This window comes from Ammospiza caudacuta, chromosome 14 (assembly GCF_027887145.1).
Source record: "Ammospiza caudacuta isolate bAmmCau1 chromosome 14, bAmmCau1.pri, whole genome shotgun sequence".
NCBI lineage: Eukaryota > Metazoa > Chordata > Aves > Passeriformes > Passerellidae > Ammospiza > Ammospiza caudacuta.
In genome coordinates this window covers 11,889,412-11,915,649 of record NC_080606.1, presented here as the reverse complement: position 1 = coordinate 11,915,649, position 26,238 = coordinate 11,889,412, and the positions used below count along the sequence as shown (strand labels likewise).

The 26,238-nt window shown below is 40.9% G+C and overlaps 1 protein-coding gene across 1 annotated transcript in view; it reads right to left on the bottom strand.

The window, feature by feature from the left end:
• The window catches only part of IL1RAPL2 (interleukin 1 receptor accessory protein like 2), a 331,558-nt gene that overhangs the window by 5,795 nt on the left and 299,525 nt on the right, over positions 1-26,238 (bottom strand). Inside the window, exons 7-10 of the mRNA XM_058814193.1 lie at positions 18,981-19,110; positions 12,742-12,887; positions 7,458-7,601; positions 3,319-3,489 (exon numbers count right to left, since the gene is read on the bottom strand). Coding sequence (XP_058670176.1) covers positions 3,319-3,489; positions 7,458-7,601; positions 12,742-12,887; positions 18,981-19,110 — 591 coding nt within the window. The remainder of the gene's footprint in view (positions 1-3,318; positions 3,490-7,457; positions 7,602-12,741; positions 12,888-18,980; positions 19,111-26,238) is intronic.

Genomic DNA, 26,238 nt, shown 5'->3' with positions numbered 1-26,238 from the left:
TCAGGTCTCCTAACCCTGAATTAAAAATCTTACAGAGCTTGAATGTTTGTTGTGGGAAAAGGTTTGTAAAAAGAGCCCTGAAAATGAATAGAGTGAAAATAACGAGAACTACTCAGGAATTCAGTAAGAAGTGCATGTGCATCTCAGGGATCCCAGTCTCCTTATGCAGGGTAACTTGTCCAATTACACCTAAGTTACCTGGCAGGGAGGTGTGTGTGCTGTCAGCTTTGACAGAATGAAGAACACTCATTCTGCTAAGAACAAAGAGTATTCTTTAAGAAAGAATAGCTGCTACAGTACTTCCCATAACATGCAACTCAGTTCCTGGGTTACAAACTTGGTCTCCATTGCCATGTCTCCCTGCTGGGTCACCAGTCTTGCCTCCCACAGCTCTGTGGGATTCTCTTCCATCTTGCCAGCTCAGGGATCCATCCACGCTGCTCTCAGGCAGCACCAGAACATCACAAAGGTCCCTGCTGGCCATGTGTGACAGGCATTGCTGAGGCCATTGGCATCCTTCATGGGACATCCTTCATGGTGCTTCTCCTTCCCACTGGCACAAAATGCTCTACTGGGATCAAATTTGTCTCCCAGCAGGGCTCAGAACCAACACCTACTGCAAAACATGACCCATCTGACCTGAACCCTGGGATCTGCTTCCCCATGGTGAAGAGGTGGCCTCAGTCCCCACAGCCAGCACCTCTGTCCTCCTGGGGACAGCAGCAGTCCATGGACATCCCTGACCCAGACGCAGAGCTGAAATCAGAGCTTGGACATGTCCCAACTACAGCACATCTGGCTGTAATCTCTCTGTAATCTCTCCCTGTGCTGCACAGGGACATGCAGAGCCCATCACAGCTTTCCTCCAGAGGTTAGCAATGAGCCAGCTGGACAAAAACACAATCAAACTCGTCCCTGAATTTTCCCCAAGTCAGCTTTTTAGGCTGTTTGCAGAACTGCGCAAGAAAATTAATGAAATAGTATTTGACAAATCTATTTTTTGCCTGCTCTCAAACGCAGGGAGCAGCTGTAGGAGCTGCTGCATGCCAAGAAGGAAGCGAATGGTGCACACCCTCCCGTGGCAGCTCCTCACAACTGCAGGGATTGCAGCAGGCACCAGCCGTACACAGCTCCTGGCTGCACTGAGGGGGACACGCCAAGGTACACAGGATACAGAGGGACACACATTAGAGCAGAGAGTGGGAAACGATTACATTGATGAAAGTAATTTACCCTGAAAGATGAGGAGGTGAAACATGTGAGAAGAGATATTTCTTAAAATAAAACAATAGCTGTGATCAACTCCCCATTTTTCTACAGAAATCTACCCTGGACAGTAATATATTTTGTCACATCTGCCACTTTTTGAGACAGTCACTCTAAACCATGCTATGTTTTCCTCTGAAGTTTCCAGCAGGCCCATTCCACATCACACTGCCCTCACTAAGCACTGCAACTCCTGGTGAGAGTGGTGAGGATTCAGCAGAACACAGGCACATTCCACTACTCCCGGGCACAGAGAGAGCTCACAAATGCAGGAGGCCGAGTCTTCCCTCCTTCCCCATTCCCTCACCCTCCCTCTAGCCCCTCTTGAAATAAGTGCTTTCCCCCATATCTTTTTCAAAGCCAAAGCATGCAAATCACACTCATTTCAGCTCCACATTATATTCTGCCTCGTCATTATGTCTGATTAGGCGTTCTTGAAGCTCCATGTGTTAGAATCAGGCCTTTTCATAACACTGAAGAAGTGAGTTTGAGAGGAAAGAAGAAGGATTAAATCTGTGAATGTTCATAAATGAGAACTGACATTTTCAGGTACCCTACATTTTCAGGAGAGGTTTAATGAATACCCAAAGTGATGGCAAGTGTTTGCTGAGTGCCTTGCTGACAAAAATAGACAAAAATAAAATACCATGCTGGCTGGAACAACAATTGGAAAAAAGAATTTCATTTCAGATTAATGTGTGTTTCAGCATAGTTATTATTGAAGAGTTAACTTTAAACTTCTTAGTTCACTTGCAGAATTGCTATGTGTAACTCTGCTATATTGTTGGATATGAAACAACTAGTTACAACAACTAGTTTTTTACCACAGAAAGATGTATTTCCCCTTAATAATATCTAAAAATTTGGTATAATTTGCTTGTACTGTAAGAAATAAGAAAGCTATAAGCCAAGTCCTCTTTCTGTAATTTCTCACTATGGGAGAAGAACTTACACCTTGCAGGGGCAAAAAGAAAAAGTGAATCAGCTCTAAACTAAGAGCTGAAAATGCACGTGATAAATTCAAGCCCCTGCACAGGTTTTTCATGATCTCTGGTGAGGCTCTGAGTCCTCTTTCAGTGCTAAAGGGTTCAGAGCTCTGTTTCCAGTGCTCTCCAAGGTCAGAGAAGAAGCAGGCTCTGACTCCTGGGTCAGGCACTTGGCACAGTGAGGCAGCAGTTCCAAGTCTTTTGGCAGGCAGGTTGTAATGCAGCTATGCTCGAGCCATTCCATGTTTGGAAACATCTGCTCCACTACAGCCATTGCTTTGTTGTCTTGTTCACATTTCCTACACAGTAGCACATACAGAGAGAAGTTCATGTTCTTTTCTATTGTTTTTATGAAAGTGATTTGGAGATGGAATTTGTGAAAAAAATAAGGCTGATTTTTCACAAGGGTAGCACTTGAAATAAATGTGGTATTAAAGCAAACATACTGTGCATTCAAAATTCATCAGCACACTGGATATGATTTGTGGTCTTTTTGATTTGCTGAAAAATTAGTCTGGTAGAAGAAATGCCATAACTACCACTAGGAAAGCATTGACCTTTGCTAGAGACATCCAAAGGTGCTGCTTATGAGACTCCCAAGTTAAGGAAAACCCCAAAAGACAATAGAAAAGACGACTTTTACTAGTAAAGCTGCTGCAGAGAAAACAACTACTCACTGAAAAAAACAAATAATCCCATTTTCAATCATGTAACAGAGATGGTAAAATCTTTTAGAAAGTTTTCTGCTTAGTTACCTGTGTTTCATGTAGACATTTTGGACTTGGTAGTGCTTGCAGTGCTGCAGCCTTCCCTGTAGGAAGGTTGGCAAATTGATTGCCAATCAATGATTTGCCAATCAATGGCAAATTGATTTCAATGGAAATTCCCTCTGATTTCAGTGGTGCAGGAACAAGCTCTAACAGAGAATTCAGATTTGCAGTGCTGAGGAAACTTTTCCAATCTTTGCAAACATTCCCAAGGTTTTCCATATCTAGTACTTATCACACAGTCCAGGCCTTTGTGACACATCAGACAGAAATTAAACTGAAAGGTCAGAAATACTTACTTCCACTAGGGATCAGGTCCCTATCAGGAATGAAGAGTTTATATCCATAGTGCTTTTCTAGAACATCTGGCAGAATTTCAAGTGCAAACTGCTCTTCTTCATTATTATCATGATCTAACGCATCAGGATCCACTTTGGTGTAGGAAAGATAAGCATCATATTCTTTGTTGTCTGTAAGAAAATAAATCATGTTCAGCCTGCTGTTTGCAAGAACACTATAAGGAACACAGGAGAGTACTGGGAAATTGTATTATTCCTTGAAACCACCAAGCATTTCCCAAAAAATGGGGACTTTTCACAGGAACATATAACCTGGCTTCCAGGCAGAAATCACATGGATCCTTTCAGTTTTCTTTTGCATGCTGAGCAGTAACTCTGCTCCATGTGGTCAGACATGTGCCACAGCTGAAAACATCATGGGCAAAATTTTCATACAAATACTAAAGTGGAAACTTTTACTTTAAGCCTTTACATATTTGTAATGCAATTTTTTCAACCTCTATTCCTCAAGAGTTCTAGGAGTATGTTAAAGTTTTCAGCTTGGAAAAGTTTTGAGCCTGGAAAGTTTTGAGCAAGGAAAATTTCCTTCCATAAGTAATTGTGAGAAAAGACATGATTAATTCAAATAAATACTGACTATTCAGAAAACAATGCCAAATACAAACAGTTCAAAGCATTTTTTTTCCAGAAAATCCCATCATTTTAAAAATAAATATCATAATTTTGGATCACAATCCACTTGATCCACAAGATTTGAAAAACTTGGGGATCACATTATAAGAGAGACAAATAACTCCCATTAAGGGCAACATTCCTTCTCCTCCCCTCCTTCCTCCTCCTCCTGCCCAGCACTGGGGCTTGTCTCCAGCTCTGCTTCTGAAACATGGAGCTAAGGGCTCATGAGTGTGCCAGGAACAGAAGTGGTGCCACCACAGAGCTGGGGACCCATGCTGGGATCAGACTGTCTTAGTGACATTTCTCTTTGTATTCCTCTGCAGTAATGGAAAACAGTATATTGAAAAAGTCAACCTTCAGCAATTCAGCCTCTAGGGAAGAGCCCAGCTGCCATTATTTACAGAAAATGAAAACTCAAATAGTTAATGTTGTGAGAAGAAAACTGCATGAATGGAGGGTTTCTGAGTACCAATTATCTGTAAAGAATAGTGCACATGAAAGATAATTAAAGCAGTTAAAATTCCTCAATATATTCTGATAAAAAGAACAAATACCTAATCATAATAAAATATATCTCTTTATGACCTTGAACTGATGGTTACTTATAATTCCTGACACATAGCCAGACCCATGAGGGTCAGAGCTGCAGTCAAAGCATGTGAATAATTACATACTTGTAAAAGGCAATTTGCCTAGTGCCACCATGGCTGTAGGGGACAATGGAAGATGTCCACCTGGCTTGCTGACATTCCTCTGAAGTCAACAGGCCAGCCAGCTTTGGAGGCCTGTCCAAAACCTGCCTCCCTGTCCATAAGGAATCCTGCCAAAACCTTTTAAGAGATGCCAGTGATCGTGGAGGCAGCATCCCTGCACAGTGTGGGAGCTGCAGAGCCCCGACATCCCCGGGTGCAGAGCACCAGGGTCCCTGAGCCCCTGGCCACAGGGCCAGCCAGCAGGATGCTGACAGGAGCAGCTCCCTCGGGCTGCTGGCAGCTCGGGCAGTGGTGGTGCAGCTCCTCAGCCCCGGCTGGCTGCCCACAAGCTCTGTGTTCCAGGGCAGAGAAGGAGCAGCTGCCCACACTCACCCACTGCTGCCTCTGGGGGCTCTGGGAGCAGTACTGTTTGCAGCCATTTCCTAAATGCATCCTTTAATCCTCCGGGTCATTTTCTCTAAAAGCAATGCTACACACAACACAGGGAGTGAGTGTGTCCAGCATTGCTTACGTGGGGTATTTTTAGAAATAGGAATGAAGCAGATCTGTTGAGTTCCAAATCTTCTTTTTTAAAGAAATACACATACAAGTGGAAAATGACCCTGTGATTGCATCCATACAGCTGAGAGCTCATGGGAGCTCTGTATGCTCCCCCTACATGAGAAGAAACAAACATCCCCATATATGCTTTGACTTCTGTAACATTCTGCCTCCATCTTTCATCCTGCAGGATCAGAACAAGACACAAGGCTGTGAAAAGTCTACAATTATGCACTGGAAAAAGAAAAGGTCGTTTTCAAAATTTATAGGCACACAAAAGCCCCTACATACTCATGAGGCTTCCTCTAAAGAACCAGAAAATAATATTGTTTCATATATTAAAAAATGATTGAACCAAGTATTTTTTATATGAGTAAAAATGCAGCAGTTTCATGCTGAAAACACAGGATAAACAAACTGAAGTGATAGTGGAACCCTGGAAAAAGTTAAAGATAGAATCTAAAATGTTAGGCTTTGTGCTTTCCCAGATCAACTGCACCTGCGTAAGCAGTATGATAAATTATATAATTGTTAGATGTGATGATTGTTTAGTAATTAAATGTAATTATTATATAACCATAAGAAGAATAGTGAGAAACTATGCTGGAAATTCAGAGAGGGGCTAAATTCATGTATACAATAGAACAATATAAGTTTAATAATTAACATGAAAGTTATGTAACGATTGAGTATAAAACATGATCATTTCGGATGTATGGTCGGAGTCAGATTTGGGTTGAATATACCCCGATTCCCAGAGCTCTTAATAAAAAGCACCACATATAATCCCCTGTGATTATGTGTTTCTGAACGCTAACAGAAGCAGGCTGGAGGAAGTTACCACTTTTGGTTGGTGTGAAGCAGGGATATTATGTTGGCATAATCCCAGGGTGTTTCAGGTAAAGTACTTCTCAAACCACATAATCTCACCCTTCCCTTTGTCCTAGGTACCATTATAAATATTGTGCAGTATTGTAGAGTATGGAAAAAGCATAAATTTATTTTTTTCCCAGTCATACATGAGGATTGAGAAAGAGCAAGTTTCCTGATCTCTATTCCTGCTATTTATCACGGAATCACAAAGTATTCTGAGCTGGAAGGGACCCACGAGAATGATCCCTCCTCTTTCTAAAATTCCTTAGATGTCATTCCATCCATTCTCCAGGACTCCTATGGATTTCATCATAGTGGAACCTTTTCACGCCATATCTACCCTTTGTGAAACAGAAACATTTATCACTGTGATAACAGAAATGCCAATTGCAGGAGGTAACATGTCTATGCAACTGCACATTGTTTTGGCACTATGGAAAATGTGTCCCCTGCTCTCTTTTCAAATACATTTGAGTTTCTGGATGTACCATTCCAGAGCCTGTGTGACTGCTAAGTGCTGCAGTGGGTTGTGGCAAACACCTGGACTTGAATACTGCACTTTCTCTCTTTAGCAGATACTACTTAGATGAATATTAATAGCATATTAATTATAAAATAAGTGTTAAGAACATAGTAAGAGGATTTAAAGATTGGAATTTAGTTTAATGGGCTTACTCCAGCTTCATAGAAGAAGGAATGTTCTATATTCAGAATTAAAACTTCAATTTAAAAATACAAGTTTAGTTTTAGGCACCAATAGAATATATGCTAGTGAGAGGGAAGGTGGGGGAAGAAAAATGGAAAATAGTCTATTTTATTCCTAAAGATACACCCCAGGCAAGCTGCACATTCCCACCAAGTTGTTTACAGTCTCCCAATGAGCTGAGGTAACCAGTTAGCCTTAGAACAATCACCTCTCACTGGTCAGAGGAGGTCACTGGAAGCCTGGTGGCAATTCAATGAAAATGCTTCATGAAGGACACCTGGTGAAAGGCTGCTCAGGTTTACAACATGCATCTCAGGAGAGGGGACCCTGGGCACATGTGGCACTGGACACATGAAGGTGAAGAGTTCACAAATGACATGTGAGCCTCTGTAGCAGACTCATGAACAATTCTCCTGGCTCCCTTTGGCTCGTGGCAGAGCCCAGTGACATTCCTGTGGAAAGACTCATTGATCTCAGGGGGCTTTGGGAGCAAGTCTTAGGGCTTTACACTGTTGGGTGCTTAGTAGTTTAAACTAGCAGCAGGTGTCTTTTAGGATTCATTTCAATCTCACCACTTTGGGTCTCTGAAATATTTCCATTGCATATATTGAGTTTACTGTGCAACTGCTTACCATCAGCTGCTTCATCTCCTCCAAAGTTCTGTCTGTAGAACAGCATTAACTCTATGTTGTAGCACTTATAGATGGTCACGAGCAAAATAAGCAGAAGAAGGATGGCTCCCAGTCCTCCAGCAAGTTCTATTTTGTAGATCAAATCTAAAATTAGCAAGGAAAGGCAAAAAGGTTATGATCTTTCCAAGCTGTATTTTCTCTAATCCACTGTACAATTCCACAAAAAATTTTGCAGCTTCCAATTACAACCACCATAACATTAAAAATTCCTAATAATTTTGCCCATTGCCTATTATTTAATTTTACTCATTTACTCCATCTACTGCTCATCTGAAATAACCATCTGAAATCCAGAATGCATTTGAGGCTACACATGTAAACCTCTTACAGAAGAACTATGTAGTGATTTTACACAGAGGAGTAACCAACTTTTAATGAGCTGGTGGAGTTTGAAACTTCTGCACTGCCAGAGTGCATCAAATGCTGTATGCAGCATGTGAGGACAGATTGGGCAGGATCTGGTGCCTTCCCCTCCAAATTAGGCAGCTTTGGTTTTCTATTTGTGAAGCCTGTGGACAAGCTGATGTGAGCTGCCAAGCTAGGAAAATGAGTTGGGCTTGCAGGAAACCCAAGGCAACACAAGAAGCCAGGAGCACACATCAGGCTGCAAAGAGCCAATTTGTTTGGCACGGCTGCTAATGGGGTTCTCACATATTTGTAGAGCTCACATTATAATTTAATGGGACCTAGTGTTAGCTAAAATTTCCTACTCAGATGCTTTTGTTAGGAAACAGCACAAGAAGTCAAAGAACTTCACAAATGTATCCAGACACAATGATCCATCTTTTACAGTTGGGGAAACAGGCTATCAAAGAGAAGCAGCACGTTCAAGGTCATTCAGCAAACCAATGACAAAATGGGATAAAACCCTTGGATACCAGTCCAGAGCTCCATCTGATGCAAGGGACTAACTTGAACAGCATTGCTTTTTATCCTGAAATGTCCTCAGAAAGTAATATTGCTCCTAACACCACCTGGCATATTACTTAGCCATAAAAGACAGAGGATGACAATTTGACTCTCACAGCCTGTATTGGTTCAGATAAGACGTCATGAAGATATTTGCTGCTGTGACAAACACAGTGAGAAGTTGCCAGACTCACACAGCTGGGACAAAGTTCTTGTGATATTTATTGTTCTAAAACTTAGGTCAGAAAAAAATTACTCATATGTCATTTGTGTCACTTTCAAGATAAAAAGCAAATTAGCTGCGTATCTTTGGGGGTTATTTTTGCCTCACCATGCCTTCTATTTCAATAATTAACATCAGATGTCAAGCTATTCCCAGTTTACAGTATCTCTGATGTCTGTCTGGCAAGAAGTCATGGACTAATAGATGGAAAAAGTCTATTATAATAGCTATTTAATCTCTCTGAGAACACAGGGAATTCATGGGACTTTTACTACACTGCATGATAAAGCCTGCATCCTCTGGGGGATAAATCTAGGCAAATGGAGAACAGACTTGGTTAAAATCCCTTTTGAGGGGATTTTATTTTTTTAAATTGTACTGAATCTTTTTTGCTAGGAAATGGAGATGATGGCAAAACTGCCAGCTTGGAAGGAAAGAAAATGCTGAGCCTTGCAGCCCACACAGGAGCACAGAGTTGTGCTCACTTTGGTGGGGGGAATAGCAGGGTATTAAGCTAACCCACAAAACCCAGACTGAAAGGCAAAACTGATCAGCTTTTGCATGTCCATTATCTTGCTGCCCCATGAATTCTCCTAGAGTACAGACATAAGGACTCTAGGAGATTCCTTATGGAAAAAGAGGCTTTCCTTATGGGAAAAGCTGGGGCTTTTGAGGTCTCCTTATTTCCACTCCAAAGTGGAGACAAGGAGGAAAACCCAGGATGTTCATTTTTCTTGCTCTACTCTACTTAGCCTTGGCATCTGATTAATTCCTTCCTCAAGTGGTCCTCATGAGATAAATAGGGAAGCAGCATATCCAACACTAGAAAAGAAGTTGAATCTGGTCTCTGTGCTATAAGAGTGACTGAAAAATAGCAAATAATAATATTTATAGTTTCTAATGTAAAATAATGTAGAAGGACCTTGCCACAACATATTGCACATATTTCAGAGGAAAATGGCCTCTAAAATAGCAAAAGTCTCATAAATACCCAATGAGAGACAGATACATTTTAGAAGTTTCTCATAATTAAGTGATGTATCAGTATCAAACCCATCCCCCCCTAAAATTAGTTTCTTGCATGTCTTAATTAAAGGCAGCCTCCTTTAAAAAAATCATGAGGAAAAGTCATCATAATATTTACTTTTATCTCAATTCACTACTTCTTGCCACCAAAAGCATGGTCTGACTTTATTCTGTGGTTTCTGACAAGTTATTTATCTTTCAGAACAGTTATATTATAGACTGTGTAGACTTCAGACACTAAATACTGGACTATTTTCAAGTCCTTTTGAAGGGAATCCTGAACTATTCCCACAACTAAGGGACAACTGGCTGTATATGGTATTTCCATGTTATTTGAGTACCAAACATGCTAGGACAGCATGGAGAAAAAAAAAAGGCAAACCAAACCCAAGATTGTTCAGAACTTATTTCTGAACTGCTTGAGAGCAACTAACAATGTGGTCTTGAATTAAGTCAGTGAAGAAGAATGTGACAGCAGACAGTTATGTTCAGGTCTTAGGAGCACCTCTGACTCTGCCTTTGCATTGGTGGCTTTGGGTTTGAAACTTGATTTGGTTCTTTTTCAGGTGAAAACCCCAAACAATAAAAATAATCCTAAATGATGGCACATGCTATGAGGCTACACTGGAGCTGTGCAAAAAGCCACTCCTGTATTCTTCTGAAGGTTAGAGGGGACTTTACCACTAATACAGCAAAATAATTTAATATATTTTCCCTGAAACATCTGAACAGCTAATTTTTTTTTTCAAAGCAAATTATGTGCTAAAAATAACAATCTGATGTCAAAACAAGAACTCTAGAAAATCTTACACAACATCTACAACTTAGATTTTGGGTTTTTCCTGTTTTTCATCCAAGCCAGGAAAAAACCCTGAACAGAGGGCAGGTCTGAAGACAAAACCGAGCTACAAGTGCCTCTTGTCAAACATGGATAATGCAGCTCTTAACAGGTAAGTCTTTGGAGGGAAGAGGATTTCTCTGACTGAGAGATCTGTGCTGCAGCACATTGTAATAGAAATCCCTTCTTTGACATGCACAAAGGATGCTGGTCAACAGCTTTCTGCAAGTCCTGCCCTAAATCTTATCCCAGCTCAGTAAATACAGTAGTATTTCCTGACTCATGAATATCTACAGTAAAATCTAAGCTGGAGAAAGTTAGTATAAGAAGCAATTAAATCAAATTGCAGAAAGGAAAAGTTTGGTCAAGTATTTGTGAGAACTTAATAAATAACAAACAGGACAATAGGACAGGCAGTCAAAGGACACAGTAAAATACAGTGGTTATTTTAAATGACACTTTAATAGCCTGAAAATCAACTACTGAGAGTGCCTGAGGGGAATATAAGTTTTCTACAGCCACAGTGCAGAGAGAAATGAAATAGTAGCTGCAAAGTGATCTTTTCCACCTCCAAATTCTGTATTCAGCAGTGCCTCTTCCATAATTCCAGCAGAGCTCTGAAATATCTGCATTTTTTTGTTATAAATAAACCGAGCTTGTTATTCTACTATATGCACACAGCAGAACATTCACCAGTGCCAACAGAGATATACATACTATCAGTTGTATATTTATGAGATTCAGCGGAAGGAAAGGTAGAACACTTTTTGCACTAGACACTAATCCTTCATCATGATGACCAGATTCCTTAATTAAAGCTGTGACAACCTGTCAGTTTAGATCACAGAATTGTAGAATTGTTTTGGTTGGAAAACACCTCCCAGATGATGGAGTCCAGCCATTAACCCAGCACTGCTGAGCCCACCGCTAAACCATGCCCATGAGGGCCACATGTGCACGGCTTTCAAATCCCATCAGGGATGCTGACTCCAGCATCCCCAGATCCTTTGCCTCCTGGCAGCTTTCCAGCCCCTCTGCCCCAGCCTGGAGCCTGTTGTGACCCAAGAGCAGGACCAAGCACTTGGCCTTGTGGAACCTCACACAACTGGTCTCAGCCCATGGACCCAGCCAGTCCAGATCCTCTGCAGAGCCCTCCTGTAGGGAAGTTTGTAGTAGATAGTAGAATGATCTGCTAGATCAACATTCCTTTATTCCAACTTTGCCACAGTGAAAGCACACAAAGGACTGGAGCTACCCTTTCAGGTTTGCCTCATGAAAATAATTCTTCATCTCCTGTTTTGGCAAAATAATTTACATCCAGGAGTGATGGCAGAGGTCTGGATAATGTATCAACTCCTTAGTCAATCTCCTGTCTGATGTTCTGTGGTTTCACACAACAGCTTTGCCCCAAGAGTGGAGTCTTCCTTTGCTTTCCCAACAATTACTATTCTTACAGCTTTTATGTTTCCTAATACACTGTATCTCAGAGAGATCAACATCCAATCTAAATGTCAGCCCACTTATGAATAGGAGAGCTGATTGAACAAACAACAGAAGAACTGCCATGAGATACTGTTACACTCTCTTGATAGTGACTTTTTCAAACGCAGAGCACAGCAGCACTTTTAAATTTGGCACATTCAAATCCCAACAGTTCCCCTTGTGCTGTAGGTAATTTGTCAGTAGTGCTGTTCTCCATTCAGAACAGTATCAAGCAAGACAACCATGATGGGGTAACTCTCTATGTATTTGTGGCTCCCATTCCATGTTTTCATTCCTGATGCAGTCAGAAATCAAAATGCATGGAGACAGCTTAAAGTTTTCAATTTAAAACACAAAGCCAGGAAGTGGAGAAACATGAGAATATCTGACCTCAGTGCCAGGGCACTTACATTCTAAGAAATGTAAGTTTTAACTGGCCTAGTTAGTCAGTTCTGGGTCAAATTCTTAGGTTGTTCAGTTCAAAATACTTCCCCTGATTACTGGTGCCTTATGGGTGACTGTATTCCAGGCAAGTGCATCACCTGCAAGGCCAATTTTCTAGACACCGAAGAACAATCCATGATTTTTTTCCCACAAATGGTAAACTGAAGCTGTACATAAGCAGACTTCAGCTCCAAGCAGGCACACAGGAGTCCAGCCTGACTGAGAGAGGTCAGCAGGACCTCTGATTGATGAGTTACTGCTGAGGCAGGTGAGGTCACAGATAACTAAAAAGGGAGAATTACCTTTTTTGCGCAGAAGAACGCTGGCGTGTCTCCGTCCATTTCTGTTCTCCACATGACATGTGTAGTTAGCCAGGTCTGCCTCCTCTACAGCATCAAAGATCAATGTCAACTCAACTTCTTTTTCTCCAAGATGTTCTCTGAGGAGTCTGGAAGGAAGGATACAGCCTTTGTTTTAACTGAATTAATATGGATGGAAGATTCCCCAAAGCACTATGATTTCTCAGAACAGGACAATGTTCCTTGGCCTCCTTCACTCCTGGAGATTGACTTGAAAGGAGACTCATGTTGCCTGAAAGAAACTTCACAGAGACATTCTCCATGACTACCAGAAGGCTTTTTCTCCTGCCTTGTCTAGTGAGGAGCTGAACCAAGGGCAGGAAGAGTGGCCATGAGCACAGTGGTTATGTGTGGCTACTTTCTTGGCTCCATCAGAATTAAATGCTAAAAACAATGCTTCTTTTAAAAGAAGTGACAAATATCAATTTTCCAGAAGGAGGATGTGCCACTAAGCCATCAGTGAACAAATTACAGGGCAATTTAAAGGCTGGGTACTGTGATACATTTTAATTCAGTGTGGAAAACCAACAAAAGGAGCTGTGCTACTCTTTGGAATTTTCCTCTGTTTTCTGGGGCTAGATTCTGACTTTTAAAAGAAACAGTGTCAAGAACAAGAGCTCTCTCCTTCTTTGACAGGAAAGTGGAGATGTGCAAAATCCCCACAAATGGAATAAAAGTTCTAGCAGACTTTCAGGCCAGAGGTACAGCCTTTTCATGTCATTGTTCTCATGTGAACATTAAAAAGAATGCAAAGTAAATGCACGTTTTCTGCTGCTGACATTAAGTCTAAAAATACAATACCCTATTCTCTCAAAAGGCTTATCACTTGCTCAAGAAATGTTGCTGCTCCTTTGAACAGAGAAATGTAATTTCAAGTAAAACCCACCAGATTAATTTGATCCTGTTTGTGTAATGCTGCACAAGAAGGTAAACAGAAAATGTGGGGTGCCCTCAGAGTCCCCTGTGAACTCACCATTGCATGTGGCACTTCAGTGAGTCTGTTCTCTGAAAAGACTGCACAGCACTGTGATGTAAAGGTAGAAATAAAACCCAGGGTCACCAAAAAATAAATATTTTCTCCCAAGACTGAAAGAAGGAAAGTGGATGGGAAGTAATGAATCAGAGCGCTGCCTGCTCTGGATGGAAACTGCTGCTGGAGACATTTACATTTGTCAGTAATGGCAAGCCCCAAACTTCACTTTTATAAACCAAAGATATTGTGTGTGCACACATTTCCTTATGTAAGTGATTTCACATGACAACAATGGAACTCCAAACACACTGAAAACAAATCAAAGGAGAAGTATGAGGGCATTGCAGTAGGCAATCACAAACGCAAGCCTGACTGCTACAAACACATCTCTGCAGTAACTCAGAAGAGGCACAGGAGTATCAACAACAATTCAGCCTCTTTCACTGTGGCAGCATAACTTGCAAAAAAGCAAGTGGAAAAACATTAGTTTAAAACCAGGGTGTGTGTGTGTTTGAGAGTGTGTGTGTTGAATTTGGAAACTTGGATTGCATCTTCCCTTCCCCCCCCCCCCATATTAATTCTCATTGATTATTCCTCTTTTTTCTTTTCTATTCTTTTTTTTTTTTTTTTTTTTTTTAATTCTGGTCCAGAGTCCAAGTGATGAAATAATGGAAGAAAGGTTGAATTTGCACAATTTCTGGCCAGAAAAAAAACCTCCTCAGAAAGCCTGGTCTGTTTCCATACTCAGCCTAATCACTGGGAGTGAGGTAAATCAATTCTCATTTACCTATTATTCTGCTATATCTATATAAAGACTCAGGAAAGCCATTCTGCTGGTAAACAGTATGCCCAACAACTTTTGGTCTACCAATCATGCTGCAAGGAACAATATAATCATTAACAGAGAAGATATCTGGGAAACTAATCTGGAGCATTCTGCAAATGTTCAGATTTTCTTGTTTACTGTAATCAAGATATTTTACACAGAAGAAAAATGGAGACACATTACAGTTAAGATAAAAGAAACTGTTATTTTTATCTAGATCTAAACTACACGTATGTCAGATAAAATAACTGACCCTTAAACTAAATTTAAATAATACATAATCAGCTAAAGACGAACTTTCATAAAAAAAGAATATCCAATCTATTTGGGCTGACAATTTTTTTAACATATCTTCTAACAGCAATTTTTAGCAAGGGAAATCTATAAAGTGGGACCTGTAAGGAAAATGCTGACAAACATTTAAGCATTGTGCTAGCAGCAAAGTAGAGAAAGCTCTTAGTTAAACCTTTCATTCCTGCTTTTTAATTTTTCTTCTTTTTTCTTTTAACATCACTCTACACTTACTTTATTGCCACAGAAATGCACAGCTGGTCACCTGTATTTTTTTAATACACATGCAGCCCTTAATTAATTGCATTGATTAATTAATTGCTGTTGTTCGTTCAGAGAACATGGAGCACAATACAATATCAACAAGTAAGACCTTAAAGGTGCAACAGCATTTGGAGCACACCCAGAAGATGAAGCTCTGTCCTGATCTGAGGTGGGAGAAGCTTCACCAGCATCACTGTCAACACATGCCAGCTCCCACAAGTTGAGAAAAAATAACTCACTCTTTCTGGGTTGCTGAACAAACTGTAAGAGTAATTACAACATTTAATGCACAGCTAAATCAATGGTACTTGACAACTCACAACAAACAGGATGGAAAGAGAGAAATAAAAGGTGAGTGATGTAAAAACAACACTTAGTGCGTTCTTTTCCTTCAGGCTGAAGCATTTTATTTGATCTGAAACAAAACATTTTGTCTAGTGAATAATTTTCAGGTAAGAGTATGAATTTTAAAAAGGAAGTGTCATTACAGAATAGAGATGCTTTCTTTGAAAATTATGCAATGACTTGGATTTTTCAAATCCTTGGTCATATTTTCCCAGTGCTTGTATGCACTAAGTTGAATCTGAATTTAAAACACTTATTTGAGACCATATTTTCCCAATATTTTCAGTCTTTGTATGACCACAGGTACAAGGCCAGAAGAAAGCTTCACTTGGGTCTCTGCATGACAGAGGCTTGAATTGCAAACCTTTACTAACTTGCATGAGAGTTGGGATTAGCAAAAATGAAACTTTCATTCTTTATAAAGCTGAGGATCTTGACTGTGAACAGGGTTATGAATCTACCCCCCTCCTTCTGTTCCTTAACAAGAGGCTGCAGATAAAGGAAAGTTCTGTGCGTACACAAGCACCTCTCCAAAGCAAAGTCATTCAGCGGACAGCACAACAGTGACCTTCCCTCCTGCTTTCCTGCATTGTGTTTCTTGTTCTCTGCCCTGAATTTGTCTACTTGAGGAGTGTAAGCTTTTCAGGAGACAGCTGTTGCTTCCATACCTCTCTGCCAAGCACCCAGCACATCAGCTATGGGAGTTGTGCCTCCTGCCCCCAGCACCCTCTCCTAACAGAAAACAACATCCTCATCTTGTCTGAGCATTTCATAACCATCTGTTGGCTTCTGCGGGTGATAAATCAATCAGAAGAAATAAGGCTGCCATTCAAAATGTTTCCAGTCACTTATTTTCATCCCTCTAGGATAAGTTAAACTATTTCTACTTTAAAAATGGACAAGAGGGACAAAACAAGGACAAACATAGTTTACAAGATGAGCATTATGACTATTTTGCAGTGTTACCTGTTGAAGAACAACAAAAAACAAAAAAGTAACTCATGGATGTCTGAGAGAGCAACATTTATGTCTGAAAATACTTTGTCATGGCAGAGAGCTGGTGTTGAAATTTGCTGTGGGCTGCTTGGATAATTAGGTACAACTGAAAACTCTGCAGACATGCTTAAAGACTCTGATTCCTTCTTTAGTAATTCTGGTTCAATTTACATGACATTTTTCATTACTGCTGTAAAAAATCCACCTAGAAAGCAAAGTCTCTTCCACACATGTCTGACACCTGGGGATTTTAATTCAAGGGAAGACAAGGGGGCAGCTCAGACAGGGTGGCATTGCCTCCAAGTCCTGCAATACTTTGAGTTACTTTTTATCATGAAGCTTTGTAAAAAGGTCTAATAAATACAGAGAAGTCCAGAGTGACACAAATGTTACTCTTGGTGATGTGTGCTTACCAAAACCCAGTTCCATGGACTGGGTTTGAACAGGAATGCTCAGGTTACATGCATCCTTATTTTAGTGCTTTCATGAGAGCACAGTGAGTGTTAACCCTGCACACTGGGGATGGGTGGTTTGTGCTCCCACATATCTTTTGCAGACCTGAGCTCTCATCATACACAGAAAATCCAGCAACACAATGGATGGGCACAGCCCAGGGTAAGGACAGCACCACCAATTCAGAGTGCTACTAAATTTGTGAACTAATTCAAGACAGGGGATGCAGAGCTGAAATGCACCAAAGGAACAGCCCATGGAGCATCTTGTTCTGGTTGTATGGATTCTGTACTACTCTTAGCTTCTCAAAATGAAATGTCCTGGTAACACATAGAGAAGCAAAGTGATTAAGAAGACATCTAACCAGCAAGTTCACCGTGGCTCATCAAATTTAAAACATGACAGTTTTTAAATACATCAATAAATATATCTGGGTGGAAGATGTGGGCTGCCTCAGGGTACTGACAGAATAATTAGTGCTGCTTAGTTCCCCTGAAGCAGCATACCTGTAATGGAACACAAAAACAAGAGCTGTTACGGGCAAAAAATCATTTGCAAAAAGTTGCCACTTCAGTTGCCATAGCTACTTCTAAATAAAAAAGGGATGGACTGGGGCACTGCTGGTAATGATGCAGCGTGTTTTGGAAAATGCTGTTTCAAATGCTGGCAGTGATCACAGGAGATTAGGGAGGTGATAAGTAGCTTTGCTGAAGAGAAGATTCAATGAATTGTGCAGGGTCTGTAAACTGAGTCAAAGCACTTTAGTGGAATGAGAAAAGAGACTTGTCACAAATTAGTTTGAAACATGAATGTGCAATGAGATGGCACAACAAAGGACAAGTAACAGCCTTTTCAAATTCAGTTTCACTAATAAATGTACATAAAGGGAAAGTTCTGAACTGTGCTAAAGCTAGAGCACTCTTTAAATACAACCCTCAAATTGTCTTGATGCAGGGGAAGAACATGACCAAAATCACGCTGTTCATATATATACACACCAGAGAGAGCACAATGCCATTAAGTGCTGACTACTTACAATAGCAGAAGTTTCCAATAATTGCTTTTTGTGGTCAGAAGCACAAAAGAGGATTGTACAATGGCAATATAAGATAAATTTAATCTCTGTGCAATTAAGTATATCTTAACAACTCATGGCTAAGTGGCTGAACTTCACATTATTGATCAAGTAATAAAGCAAAGGGATCTCTCTCCTCTTGCTCTCCAAAATCACCTTTACAAGAAACAAAAACTCAGACAGAAGATTAAAAAATGTGCACTGGAAAGTGAAAAGACCTTGGTTCTCTTTATAATCCATATTCATTGTACCATAATCAATATTCATTGCATCTATAGGAGCTGGGACCAACTTGCCCACAGTATAACAATAACTTAGTCTTTGCTCAAAAACAATAATAAGGTAACTATTAAGGAGGAGAGTAAGGTGCAAATTCCATGGAAGTTCATGAGGATACAAGTGTGTTTTCTTTACAACTTACACCAAGTGATAACCAGCACCTGGGAAAAAGCCCAGAACAAGCTGGATATTGGACACAGCCACTTCTTTCTCTCCCTTATGTGTTAAACCTGGAGGGACAAACACTGATTCTTGAAGGCTCAGGTTAAAGCACACTGAGAGCTGAACCACACACACATTTAGGAGAAGAGAAAATGTGTGGTGGCTTTGACAGTAGACCATTTGTCTTCAAGATTAACAGTGGTGCTGGAATGGACATCATCTTGCCAAGGCAGGTCCCATGGCATGCCTGCAGTGGACAGCACCAATCCCACACAGGGCTAAAATCAAACCCCAGAACACTCAGGAGATGCTTCAGCTTCCAACCATCAGGGGAATTTGGGAACAGATTTTCAGGCACAAGTTACTCTGTCTTTAGGGAGCAACTCACACAGCCCTGGCTCCAAGTCATCCATCACTCTTTGGACAGAAAATGATTTCCACTTTCAATTAAAAACTTGTCAACCCAACAGGCTTGTGGGACGTACAGTATTTTTAATAGTAAATAATTCAAAAAGTACCTGACTTCGCCTTCTCTAATGTGACCTTCCAATTCTTCTATGAATTTTTCCCCTTTCATCCAGTAGATCATGGGGCCTGATTCTCCACTGAATCCAAAGAAAGCTTTGCAGGCCACAGTCAGTGGATTTCCTGAGGACAAAAGGAAGAGAGAAGATTAGAAGCTTTGTCATAGCTACTAGTGAGAAAATTATTTTAAGAAATATCAACACCTCAGATAAACGTCCTTACAAAAACTGGAGGAGGAAAAAAAAAAGAATAGCTATAAACCACGTGAAAAAGAGTGATGTTGATTTGAATCTACAGGAAATGGGTGTAAAATGAAACTCTGAGGTTATCCATCCAATTTTTTTTCTGAGAAAAATAGTACATGAACAATGAGAAGGTATGGAAATGGTGGCAACATAAGGTGACACCAGACTGGTTGTTAAAAAGAAAGAGGTGACTTCCCTGTCAGACTCCTTGGATCTCTACCAGGTTTAGAGATTTGTCCCTAAAAGGCAGGTAAATCACTGAATGACTGCTCCTTACCTACGCATAAAAAGACAGAGGAATAATTCCTTCCTTGGTGAGCTTCTCAGAGAGCTTTTAAAGATTCCCAAGAAATACATGATGCCAGTCAGCCCCACACTGATGTTACTGTCAACAGGCTTTTGGCTAAGGACCAAACTTCAAAGCATTATTCAAGCAATACAGTAAAGAATTCTTCCTTTCACCTCTGCAAAGATACTCCCCCCCCCCCAAAAAAAAAAAAAAAAGGGAAAGAAAGACTGTAAATTGTTCAAATTTCTTTTCTCTTAAAAAAAAAAAAATAAAAAAATCAGCATTTAACTGGCTTTATGTCTAGCTACAGATTTAACTGTTCTAGGTAGCCCAGAACTGTGCTTACACTGCCAGAACAGATGACTGTCTTCCTGCAGAAGACAACAAAAAAGAAAAACAAAAGAAAAAAGAAAACAAAACCACAAAAACAAACAAACAAACAAACTCAGAAAAACCTCCAAGAACTCAGGAAATTTGGAAGAACCATTCTCTTAGTATTCACATACAGCTGCTGCACCCACTTTTCTTTGCCTATTTTACTTCACATAGGTGCTCCAGGTTATGGAGCAGGTGTAGAATCAGCAGCTTAGTGGGACAACAGACTTCATTTAATGTCAGTGGAGACTGCTGCTGAATCTTTCAAGGCTTTGAGCAAGCATGGAAAGCCTAAATAACGAATTTTACTGTATTTGAAAGAAGTATTTTGCTATGTCAGGTATTCTCTGTGTTAGCAGGAGACTCTCCTGACTGAAATAGAACAGGCCTCCACTTTTCCAGGAGAGGCTGATCATTTGGAGCACACCACTTGGTTGAGCATTGGATAATGGTTTCCCATGATTGACTTACTGTGCCTTAATCATTCACCTCTTGTCTGCCCAGGAGTGATAAGTGGCTGTGTGCACACTCAGAGCATATCAGAGCTGTGTGTTAAAGTGCCTTTGCCTAAACCCCCACAGAGCTGAGTCAACTACTTGCACTTGTCTATCCATTATTTCAGTGCCCAATTTAAGACATGTCTAAAGAGTCTGATTAGTCAGGAAGCACAGCACTCCCAGCCACGGAAAATCAGCTGCCTTTAAATTGTTTCCAAGTCAAGATCCAAAATTACAACTCCTTTGAAACATTAGGATACAGCAAGAAAAGATTTAAAGGCTGCACTTGAGTCTCTGTTTCTCAAATAGCAAAAGACAAAAATGGAAAATGTTTATCCTGAAAATGTTTTCCAGACTCTTTCATTATCTCCATATTCATGATGAACTCTGGGACACAGCTGGCCCCTGAACAGTGGAGATGCTGGCAGATTACAAAACTAGACCAGGCATACAAGAGAACGGGTGGATATTCAGTTATCTGCACATCCCACAACACTGACAACCATCAGAGAAAGTTCCAACTTCAGTAACTAATGAGGAGTCAGAAACACTCCTAGGCAGACATTTAATGCCACTACAAGCTCACCCAACCCTGTGAGGTGCTGTGTGTCCTCCATGGGTAGAGGGGACAACTGGAGCCTCTGGTTGTATCCACCTCACCTTTTCCCAAGATGCTGAATGCCTGCACGGTGTGAGCTCTTTTTGTCCTGCTTGCCTTGGAGTCACAATACACATCTTTTTAAATACCACTTGGTGATTCCTAGCATGTGGCTGCTCAGTCCTTGCTTGATATTAATGGAAAAAGACATTGTAGCAATGTGAAAAAGAAAAGGGATAGACAAGGCCTATCAGCATTGACAGATATTTGCCCTTTTCCTGGCACATCATGCTGGACATTAAGTGTTACAGGCAAAATATCTTACAGAATGTACTTTTCCTCAAACCAGCAGATGTTTACCTAAAAAACAAGCCCTGAGAAATGAAAATATTCCAAAGAGAGTCTAAGATTTCTATACATGCAGAGTAAATACCCTGAGGTAATAATGTCTGGTTTGAAGAAATATGAAGTTTCCTACACAAATAGGAAAACTTAAAAAACCCAGCTGTTGGTAGACAGCTTCTGTAATAAACAAACTCAATATAAAGCATCAGGAACCTTTACCATGACAACCTGCATGCTCTGAATGTGCCTGGGCAGATCTATTTCCTAGCTTTGCCACCAGGGAAACTAGCAAAATAAACTAATACCATGAACAGGAAAATCTGGAATGAGTTCATATTCCCAGCTCAAAGTTTGGTACCAGCAACACCTGAAAAACCCCATAGTTCATCTCATCTGCAAACCCATCACTGATCAGGTGGTGGCATAAACAACTTTTTTCTCATGGAACAACTAATTTTTATCTCAGCAGCAGAATGATGCAGGTCTGGGTTGACCTGATCTGTCTTGGAGTGGAAAGAACTCGATGATACTTCAAGGGCCCATCCAAACTCAAACTCTCACTTGCAGTTCTGATACTCCTCAAGCTGGTAAGGACCTCTCACTCCTCTACAGCTTCTGAAATAACTTCTGGTTTATAACTCTCATCACTTCTTTTGCCTCTGGAAGGGGGACACCATCAGAAAGGTAAGACTGACTTCCCTGCAGAACCACTTCATCTCCCAAAATAAGCCTCCATGTGGAAAAGTAAGGGAGATTTCTCCTCTCCTGCTCTATCACCACACAGCTACAGCAGCAACCTGTCACTACAGGTTTTCAGGGAACTCCAGCCATTCCCATCCAGAAAGGAATATGGCATGTGTTACTACATTCTCCCCCAAATACTGCAATACTAAAAATGAGGCTGAAGTCTGTGGTCCCTAAATGTATCCCCCAATATATGGAGAAATAGGCACTGAGCATGGACAGTGCCCCTTTGCAGGTCCTGGTTTAGGGCTGGCTGCAAGCCATGCAATATTACACTGAGCCACAGTTCCAGGCAGAAGGAACTGGCAGGCAATTTGTAACTCCACAAATTTATCTTGTGTAAGGCCCAACCTTTTGCACATCATTACTGCTATTCTGCATGACCTTCAATAGTCCCACTACTAATTGGTCTTATTAAGAAATATTACCCTTGCATCATTTAATTAACAACATCAAAATTCCTGGAATGAATAGTATCCTAAAAGTTTTCCATTTACAGATGGATTCTGTTTAGATCAGATAGACATTTCAGATGCCTTTTACTTAATAAAATAATTAGCTGAGGAACAGAGAAAGTTATTTGTGAATTTCTAATGAATCAACAGTTAAGAGAGTGTTTGAAGAAACAAGGAAAGAAAGTAAAAAGGCTTGTTTGCAGACATCACTGTCTTCTGCTTTGCTGGGGTCACCTTGATACAGTAAAGGACCAGGTTCAGCAGAAGTCTCTGTTTAGCTTTTCTCCCTGCCTTGTCAATCAAGCAGGCTTGTTGCAGACTCCCAGCTGATAAGACACAATCACTGGCAGTAAAAAAAATTATTGCTAAATCTTATTGTCCAATTTTCACCTGTCCATTTTCACAGTCAATCTGTGTGAACTCTACCATGCATTCAAGCAACTTCTTTTCTGGCAAAGAGAATTCCAGAGAAATGCAATTATTCAAGCAGAAGAGCTGCCTGGTGGTGGTAGGAGCACTGGCTAATGATGGGAAAAGGGTCTGCAAAAGAATTTAGCCAGGAATGGTTTGGAATGTGCTTAATGCAGGGCCAGCATGCTTTGACAGAGAATCATAAATTCTGCAGCACAATTTCTCTTGAATGAGACATGCCTCAAGTATAAAGTAAATTAAGCTTAAAATACCTAAAAGTTGTTCTGTCTTTTAAAAACTTCAATGTCAAGGCTGGATGACTGACCTGCATGGATGCAAAGGCTCTACACATCTGGCTTATGCTGGCATGGAAAGCAAAGGCTCTTCACACCTGGCTTAGGCCATGGCATTTTTCTGGATTTGTTTTTTTTTTTTAATGCAGATGGATAGTTTGTTCTTTTTCACTTGTTTTGCGCAGGTAGGTGTATTTTGTAGCTTTGAAGCCCACATCAGAGAATTTGCTTCCAGCAAATCAGACCTTGACTTGCAGAGCACACCATCTCAGAGCAACCTCAGCAAGCACCCAAAGTCTCTGTGAATCCCTGGGTGCTGTTTTTTCCTATGTTTTGAAATATGAATTAGTTTTCCTTTTCTCTTGCATTTTTGTGCCACATAAAATACTGCTCTCAACAAGCCTGAGCTGAAGCAGATGAGCCTCCCCAACTAGTGGCAGAACTGACTGAAAATGCCAAAGGTTATTATTAATGCAAATCCCTTTGTGCTAAGCAACATCATAAGTCAGACCCGCCCACGTTGCTAGCTGGATTTACATCTTCCACTCCAACAGGGTGCTAATCCACTGCTTTCATCCACTGCAGAGCCCTGCCACTTCTGGGAGGGCAGATGAGAGTGCAGTGCTGCCACCAGAGGGTCATTCCAACACTCCAAGTCCCTCTCATTGATGCATTTGCATATTAGAGCTCCTCTCTGATAATGGTGCTTGTGTCTGTCCCTGTTAGATTGGAGAGAGCTCTGAGTGCCGCCAAAGGAGCAGCTTCCCACTCCACACATGCAGATGTTTTACAGGCACTTCATGGGCTTTGTTTCTTTCTTTTGCTGAGACAGGGAACAGGAAAGGCAGGTTACTTATCACTTCTCACTAAGTGCATTCTGCAGGCTGTCTGGAAGCTGACTTTCCAGGCTGTGAGGTTTGCAAGGCAAATCACCATGTCACTGACAAGAACATTATTGTTCTAATATGCTTTACAAGTGCTAGAAAGTGGTCAAAGAGCAGCAGAGTGATTTAAATTCCCCTGGCAAAGCAAGGCTGGGTTGTATACAACCCTGAAGTAAAGAACACATTTCCTTTTCTTTCAGAAGGACATCCTGGATAAGAAGATATGGGAGACAGAGCTTATGCCTGCAATTTATCCACAAAACAAATGCCAGGGGCAACACAGACCTTGACTCATGAAAAACAATCTCTCTGTGTGGTAGTTGTGTGCAGTTAGCAGAGAGTGCCAATTGTCTCCAAGTGCTCTGCAATGACATCCTCTGAGCTGCTCTCCTGTGCTGGGAGTGACAGCAGAGCCAGCAGCAGATGGAGGGGCTGCAGCCTGTAGCATTTGCAGGGAACCCCAAGACATGGAGGATTCCATCTTATCAGAAGGCTAATTAATTACTTTATTATCCTATATTATTTTACACTATGTTACATTACATCTAAACTGAATCTGCCAAGCACTGAACTGCTCACACTGCACAGAATCTCATGGCTGTCAGTGACAGTCCCAACACACACACCTGGCCCTGACAGGCCAAGGAAACAAAACACCATCACTTTGGCTAAACAGTCTCCATGTTGCATTCTACTTTTGCACAAACACAGGCACAGCTAGTAAGAATTGTTTTTCCTTTCTCTGAGGTTCAGAGAATGTGAATTACAGAAATAATATTGGGAAGAATATTGCCTTGCTTTTCTCTGTGAAGAGAAACGTGGTGACACCAGCCCAGCCCAAACCATGGCCCTGGCCTGGCTGGCTGCTGCTGGACACCAGGCTGAGCTGCTGATGGGCACGTGAGGGTGCCCACACAAGGTTCCTCCTGCTGCTGAGCACAAAACCTCTGTCCAGGGCTCACCACTGTCCCAGAGCAGTCAGGAGTACTGGCAGGGGCAGCTGAGGCTGTGCTTGGGCTTTGCTTGTGTCACCCAGCACAGCTGATCCCATTTCTCATCCCCATCCCAGTACAGACCTGCAGTACCACTCACACATCAGGGGCTTCAGCCTCTGGAAAACCACAGATACATGATCCCTTATTTTCCCCGGGTCATATCCCAGCACCACTTGCTCAGAGGTTCCATGCTGTGATTTTTTCAACAAGATCAATAACGACAGTGATAATTACTGTACCTGGGCTTCTCTTCCCTCCTATTTTACCTGGATATTCTACAGAATACAGGACTAGCTGTGTGCTAAATCATGTTATCCCATTTAGATAAAAGTCTCATGAAATTCAGTGACTAGTTAGAGAATTACTGGATCCAGTGAAAATAAGACATACTAAAACCAAATTATTTTCCCTCATGAAAAAAAATATAATTACAGGAAATTCTATAATATTTCAGAATTCTATTCCAGCAGCCAGCAGATTCATGACTGGATATGAGCCTTCCAAACATTTGCATAATTAAAGCTCAGCCAGGAATTAATGAACTGAAAGCATTTTAAAGAAAATTAAGAAACCTGCTTTGCACAGTGATAATAATTTTCTTAATAAGATAAATTTATATTGAAATCAAATCTAACTAGCCTCCAGACATTCATTTCATAACAGTTTAAGAGCATTTGAAAGCACACCCATATAATATATATTTTATTAAATTTAGTCTCCTGGTTTTCAGAAGAAGCCTAAAAGAAGACTAAAGGAGGTGCTCTTCCCCTGTGCCATGAGCTGCACATGCATCCACTACAGTAATATTCTGGCAGCTGTAATGATGTGCTGGAAAAATAAATGGCTGCAGCACATAACTTAGAGTTAGCTGGCTCTTCACTCATATGAGAACTTTTTGACAAAGGCAAGTCTTTGGCAATAAAATAGGAGACTGGCAAAAACTTGATGAGAAAAATGCAAGAGATCTTTAGGTCTTTTTTTGTTCTCTGTAGTTTACGATCTTAATTTTAACTTTCTTTCTCGCTCTGCTCTTATTTCTTATGCCCTGAGACATCAGAAAACACATAGCCATGAGACATTTGTGCTTTTCTGTCTCACTCAAGTGAGCAAATAGCACATA